Source organism: Cololabis saira, chromosome 23, assembly GCF_033807715.1.
Source record: "Cololabis saira isolate AMF1-May2022 chromosome 23, fColSai1.1, whole genome shotgun sequence".
NCBI lineage: Eukaryota > Metazoa > Chordata > Actinopteri > Beloniformes > Belonidae > Cololabis > Cololabis saira.
This window is the reverse complement of record NC_084609.1, coordinates 8,807,623-8,814,872: the sequence shown is the minus strand read 5'-3', so window position 1 is coordinate 8,814,872 and position 7,250 is coordinate 8,807,623. Positions and strand designations below refer to the sequence as shown.

The following is a 7,250-nucleotide window of genomic DNA, read 5'->3' as shown; positions in this document are numbered from 1 at the left end:
CATTAGCAACTTAGCAAATATGACAATAAAGTGTCAAATGGAAAAACTGCATTCCCCCTCTACTGCAATGCATTGTGGGTGTTTTGTTGCTGTCCGTCTATCCAAAAGGCATCCAGAGGCGGTTTCTTCCGTCTGTTGGCTCCGCCCCCAGGAAGTAAAGGTCAAATCCAGATAAACCCGACATGTTCAGAGTTATTGTTCAGACTTCCCACGTACCCCCGCCGACCAGGATCGTTGGGGGCGTGTCTTCAGGGGACGCCGTAGCGTTAGCTCGGACCCCGTCTCGCCAGCGCTTGGACCAGTTCCCAGAACCACCGAGCATGTTGATTGACAGCTCATTTAAACGGGACATCCTGCTCTCACGCTCTTCTGTTGCACATCCCCTCGGAGCAGGGCATGCTGGGATCAGAGGGCGTCGGCGCTACACGTTGTAGGCGTAGTCCGTCAGGTAGTCCTTGAGCCGGTTGGGGATGGGCAGCGCCTGAACCCGCCGCGTCGTCCGGTTGATGGCGATGCGGCAGAGGTGCTGCAGTGGCGGCGTGGCGACGTACACGGGCTTGGTGAGCAGCAGCTGCACCGTCCCGTTGGGCGCCGCTGCCGCCCCCGCTGCTGCCGCCGCGCGCTGGGGCTGCGCCGGCGCTGCCCGGTCGCTGCCGCGCGACAGCTGCACGTAGTGCTCCACCAGGTGCACCACGCTGTCGAACTGCTTCAGCTTGGGCTTCACCAGCACCACCGAGTCCAGCTTGAACTTGCCGTGTTTGAACTCGATCCGCAGGTTGGTGGGACCCGCCGACGTCATGGCCGAGATGGTGAACAGGTACTCCCTCTGGGAGCTGTCCCGCAGCAGGAAGGTGCCCTCCGAGGCGTCCGCCAGGATCTCTTTGGCCTCGTTAGCGGTCAGACTGCCCCAGTACCAACCTGGCGGGACAACAACACTTCTCATCAACACGTCACATCAACACGGCACACATTTATTTTATTCAATAATAAATGTGATAATTTAGAAATTCATCTTACCTACCGCTACGCCATCATCTAAGCTACCGTTACTATCTTGGCTACCGCTACCATCTGAGCTACTCCTAGTATCTGAGCTACTGCTAGTATCTGAGCTACCGCTAGTATCTGAGCTACCACTATTATCTGAGCTACCGCTACAATGTGAGCTATGCCACCATCTGAGCTACCACCACAATCCGAGCTACCGCTACTATCATAGCTACTGCCAACATCATAACTACCACTACCATCCGAGCTACCACCGCCATCTGAACTACTGCTACTATCATACCTACGCCACCATCTGAGCTAACGCTACCATCTGATTACACTACCATCCGAGCTACCGCCACCATATGAGCTACTGCCACTATCTGAGCTATGCTACCATCATAGCTACTGCCACCATCATAGCTACCGCTACCATCTGAGCTTCCGCTACCATCTGAGCTACCGCCACCATCTGAGCTACCGTCACCATCTGCGCTACCGCTACCATCTGAGCTACCGTCACCATCTGAGCTACCGTCACCATCTGAGCTACCGCTACTATGATGGCTACCGCTAACATCTGAGCTACCACTACCATCCGAGCTATCACCACCATCTGAGCTACTGCCACCAGCTGAGCTACCGCTACCATCTGAGCTACCGCTACTAGGATGGCTACCACTACCATCTGAGCTACTGCTACCATACAAGCTACCGCCACCATCTAAGCTACTGCTACCATCCGAGCTACGCTACCATCAAAGCTACCGCTAGTATCTGAGCTACCGCTACCATCCTTGAAACCAAACATCCAGCACATTTTAGACATCATGAACTCATATCAGATGAGTAAAGTTTGTCGTCTCCTCTGCGGCTCAAGACCAGAGAGGCAGCTGCTGCAACGGTGCGTTAGCGTAACAATCATAATACGGGCTAGAGCTAAACTTAGCAACACATTGACCTCGTAGTTTATGTCCAGAATAGAAACAACGGTGGAGTTTTACCCGTCCTGTCAAGGGGTCCGGGGGTCTAACCGGGTCTCTAAGAGTCTAACTGGGTCCATGAGACCTGAGGCTGATCGGTCAGAAGGCACTTTCATGGTCCTGAGGTCCGGTTTGGATCAGGGCTCCTCTGTCGCGGGGAGGGTGGGGGGGTTTGTTTTACGTAAACATTAAAACTCTCCACCGGCAACACCTGAAGCTAGATCTGGACTCTCAGACCAACAGATTTGTCATGTCTGACACCTCAGGTTGCCATTTGTTCAGAGCCTTTACTGTAGCAGGAACCAGATCTGCAGCAGGAACTAAATCTGCAGCAGGAACCAGATCTGCAGCAGGAACCAGGTCTGCTCTGCAGGTCTAAGCCCTGGTCTTCTCCCGGCCAAAATTCATATTTCCCTGCTCGTGGAAAATAAGCTGCTTTTATTCTGTTTTTTCTATCAAAACATTTTTCTAAAGATTAAATCACTCCTAGTCAAAATGCCAAAAATTCTAACCTCCAGGCTGAAAATGAAAAATAACTTTGACTTCGGTTTACAAATAAAAAACAACTGAAACGGTTTCAGAATCATTTCCAGATCGATGTGTAGCAACAACTGCTCCTCTAAGACCCATGCAGCTGATGTCTTTGCCTGTTGGCGTTGTGTGAACAGCCATGTTCTGGCCTGGTGTTTGTGGAATAAGTAACGGCTCGCTGAGGTCCGGTGGACCTACCCGTGTTCCTGAGGTCCTTCATGGCCGCGGCGATGCGCCGCTCGTCCGATTCCGCCGCCGCGGCGCCGTCGTCGGCTCGGCCCTCGTCCTGAATGGCTTCCGAGGAATCGGACGACTGGCAGGTCATTGGACAGGTCCGAGCTTCGGCCCGGCTTCAGGCCCAGAGCAACCGGACTCTGGGCTTCCGGCCCGGAGCAACCGGAGCAACCGGAGCAACCGGAGTCTGAGCTTCAGGCCCGGAGCAACCGGAGCAACCGGACTCTGGGCTTCAGGCCCGGAGCAACCGGACTCTGGGCTTCAGGCCCGGAGCAACCGGACTCTGGGCTTCAGGCCCGGAGCAACCGGAGCAACCGGACTCTGGGCTTCAGGCCCGGAGCAACCAAACTCTGGGCTTCCAGCCCGGAGAAACCGGACTCTGGGGAGCTGGGACATGGACCACGTCCGCAGGACGACCCGACTCGCCTCGCCGATCCACCCGGTCCCGGAAAACCAGCCAGGCCCGTCAAAACCGGGAGCAGTTTCCACGTAGGAGGCAGGAACGGACTTCAGCCGCCAAGTTTCCGTCTGTTTCCAGAGAAAACATCAGTTGTTATTGATCTCATCACGATAAGAACATTTGGTAAAGCTCCTTTCTCAGAAAACAGACTCGACTCGGAGGATTAGCACCGCCTTGCAGAGGGGGATTTTCTCCGTTTCATCCGAAAACAGTGAAGCAACTTATTTGACACAAATCTGGGACGTCTGCGGGCGACGAGGCAGAACCGAGCAGAACCGAGCAGAACCGTTCGATTAAAGACACAAACGAATCAGTGAAAACGTTGTTCTAAATCACTTCCTGCTTGATCCTTTTAGGAGCAATTTTAAGGTATTTCGGAGAAAAATAAAGCTCCTTTCCACTCAGAGAACTATTTTTAGGAGATTAACGCAGTTTGAACCCTGAAGGTCGTTTCCCTGCAGTTTTAACGTCTGAAGTAAACGTAACCAAAATTACGTAAAAATGGGAGCGATCGCACCGTCCCAGATGGGGGGGGGGCAATAATATTCATATGGAGATATATCGCGATACTTTGCCGGGCGATTCGATATTGAATATCGATTTCTTTTTTTTTTTTTAATAATAAATCCTGTTTCAGATGGGTTGTAAATCCAGTAGGACTTTATTGTATACATGGGATTAAATAATATTGTTAGTGTTAATTTCATTTTATGTAAAAAATATAACAAAAATATGCAAATATGTTGCAAACTTTAGCTTGTATTGTTACAATATTATATTATGACTGAAATGTTTAGTTACAATATTATATTATAATGACTGAAATGTTAAGTTTTCATTTGCAGTGAAATTTGTACATTTTCATGAAACAATCTGATTCTGGTTCAGCAGCTCTGACGTGTCCATGTTTCCGTTGAAGTTGATAAACGAGCACTGACATGTGTATTTTCTGATTCATTTAGTTTTTTATAATTTTCTGTTAATTTGCAGACAGAAAATATTTTTGTGAAGTGGATTCAGAGCATCAATAAGTTCTGAATTTCTTCTAGCTGTTGCTAGACGAGGAGCTAAAAAAGCTGAATCTGTCCAGAACTCTGGCTGCACTTTTTAACTCTATATTGTCAGTAATTGTAAAACTACACTTTAATTACTTCAAAGGCTCGTTAACTACAGTTTCACTGTTTCAATTAATGGAAGTAATTTTTTCTAAACATAGCCTATTTGATTAATTCTGTCCAGCATCTGCAGCTGTAGACTCAATCAGAGACGTATGTTATGCAACCTTTAATCTCTTTTCTTAAAGAAAATTGACCTGTGCCGTCTGTGGGTGGATCTGGGAGGGAGAATGGGTGGGTATTATGTGTGCCTTTGCTTTCGGTTTTTCATTTTCCTTTTATTTTACTTGTTTTGTTTCCTCTAGAGTTATTCTCGCAGCTCGGTTTAGACATTTATATCATTTATTTTTCTTTTACACACAATCGAGCCCAACTGTGCTTTGCTCCCTTTTCTTTGGAAACGTTTTTTATGTATTTATTTATTATTTTTTATTATTTTTACTATTATTTTTATTTCATCTACAGCTATCTATTGTTCCATTTTTGTGTGAAAACAAAAAAACCGTCATATGTCTAAAACTGTAAAAATATTTGAAACAGAGACGTATGTTATGTAATTGATTCAATTGTAATTAATTAAATCCAAGTAAATAAAACATCACAACATGTCACCAAAAACCACTCCTTCCCTTTAAATCTTTCAGAAAATTATGGAAATGTATCAGAGTATATCAGATTGCATCGAATTATATCGTGAGCTGAATATCGTGATATATATCGTATCGTCAGCTGATTATCATGTATCGTATCGTGAGATCGGGGTATCGCTACAGCGAAATTACAGCCCAGTCCACCTGTCAATCCCCCCTCACTCATCAAACAAGACCCTGAGGTTCTGGAACTCCTCTCTGAGGCCCGTTCTGACCCTGGCCCAGGAGCCGATGTTCTGCCAATTTCTGCTGCTTTGCTAAAAAAAATGCTACCTAATGGTTTTCTACCTTTGTAGAGCTACAATTTTACTGTGTTTTCCCTAACCCACTTCCTTTTCCCCCAAGTGGTCCTTGTCGCTTGCCAGGCCGTCATTGTAAATAAGAATGTTCTTAATGACCTGCCTGGCTAAATAAAGGCGAATGACTGAATAAATATCAAATAAAGCGATAGAATTGTTTTTTTTTCTCTTTATCGTATAATGTTCACAAAGTGTAATACAATTCATGTCATGGGTAGTGTATTTTGAAGGATCAAATACTCAATATCCCATATTATCAATTTTACAACGTGCAAGAAATGATTGATGTAGCAATCAAACTTTGAAAATCGACTGTGCGCATGTGCAGAACCACAATGTAGCATTTCTCGGCGGGTAGCAAGGATTGGCAGAACACCGGCAACGCGGACTGGGCTTTGGTTCCAGAGGTACCAGGACCGGGACCGTGAAGGCAGACGCACAAGAACCAAAAGGTGCTCTGCTTTGGGAGTTCTCACATCGCCTGGGCCGAGCACGTTTTCCAGGAACCGTCGTGCGGTTGGTCAGACGTGTAAAGTGTGCGTGGTGTGGGCCGTGACCAAGCCTGTCACCGTGTGTGTGTGAAGGGGCTCCCAGTTCTGCCAGCTGCTTCTCTAATGGCGCTTTTCCACTAGTACCTACTCAGCGCGACTCGACTCCACTCGCCCCCGTTTTGCGCTTCTACACTACGGATCGAGGCGGGTGTAGGCGTGTCGAGTAGATACCTTTTCTGTATCTATTCTGCCGAGGTTCTAAGCGGCTGAGTCGGCCCTGGATCTGACGTCATCACACTACAGGCCACCGATTGGTCGGGGGGTTGGAGTCAGACGTTTGAATCAGGAAGCGGTAATCAGCACGAGAGCGGCGATTTCATTCAACAGGCAATGGCAGCGCAAACGTCTGTTTGGTAATCCAACTCTGAGTTGCAGATGTTCATAAACTTGGTGCTGAGGAGAGAATTAAAAAGGGATCTAGACGGGGGATAAGGAACAACCAGATCTACCAGGAGCTCTGTCTCTTCATAGCTGCTCGCGGCTCCCAGTCACTTTTCATCAGCGCCGACACAAACAAACAAAAAAAAGCGTTGCCGCTTGAAGCTTCTTTCACTCTCATTTTTTAACTTGATATTAGGGATGGGCGGTATGGACTAAAAGATTTATCACGATAATTTCTGGCATTTATCTCGATAACGATAAAACGATAAAAAAAATATCAATTCAACTCCACCTTTTTAACTATAAATCTATCACCACATTCAGTCTTTGGAGCCCCCAAATCACTGCTCTAAAAGAATACTAAATGCTACTAAACTACACCAATTAAATTGAATTGATAAAAAGATCCGCCTTCCGCCATGTTTGTTACACAAACACGTATCAACGGGAATTTATCTTTCTTTCTTTCTTTCTGGCTCATATCTTCCGTCCGTCCGTCCTTCCTTCCGTCCTTCCGTCCTTCCGTCCTTCCTTCCTTCCTTCCTTCCTTCCTTCCTTCCTTCCTTCCTTCCTTCCTTCCTTCCTTCCTTCCTTCCTTCCTTCCTTCCTTCCTTCCTTCCTTCCTTCCTTCCTTCCTTCCTTCCCGTACGGTGTGCGTCGATTTAACGCAGAACCATAAATCAGTTTTACACAAAAACACATCAACGGGAATTTATCGTTTTTACCGCGAGATGACAAATTCTTACCGTGGGGAATTTTTTTGACGGTACTGTATATCGTGAACGGTAAAATATCACCCATTCCTACTTGATACCAAACACAAGTCACAGAGCCAGCAGCACATATATCATCTCCTCCATGTTCTACATCAGGGATATTTAATTGGCGGCCAGCGGGCCACATGCGGCCCGCCAGGAGCTTTTATGTGGCCCCTGGTCATATTTCAAAAAAGGGGTTGTTGAAAAAAAATATATATATATATTTTTTTTAATAATATTTTTATAACTGGCTACTATGGACTAAAATGGTTGTGCTCAATGCTTAATATAATATTCA

General features: G+C 46.8%; 1 protein-coding gene across 1 annotated transcript; it reads right to left on the bottom strand.

The window, feature by feature from the left end:
- Positions 1–390: 390 nt before the first annotated feature.
- On the bottom strand, positions 391–2,904 carry socs2 (suppressor of cytokine signaling 2). The gene is made up of 2 exons (XM_061714522.1): positions 2,703–2,904; positions 391–918 (listed from the first exon to the last, which is right to left on the bottom strand). Exons 1-2 carry the CDS (start codon positions 2,827–2,829, stop codon positions 422–424), a joined length of 624 nt encoding a protein of 207 aa, XP_061570506.1. The 5' UTR covers positions 2,830–2,904; the 3' UTR covers positions 391–421.
- Between the last annotated feature and the right edge of the window lie 4,346 nt (positions 2,905–7,250).

What these genes read in the sequence shown, in the direction of transcription:
- socs2 (XM_061714522.1), bottom strand. Translation starts at nt 2,829, where the DNA reads ATGACCTGCCAGTCGTCCGATTCCTCGGAAGCCATTCAGGACGAGGGC. An exon ending in GAAGGACCTCAGGAACACGG is followed by an intron (nt 919 to 2,702) that starts GTAGGTCCACCG and finishes TTGTCCCGCCAG; the next exon opens with GTTGGTACTGGGGCAGTCTG.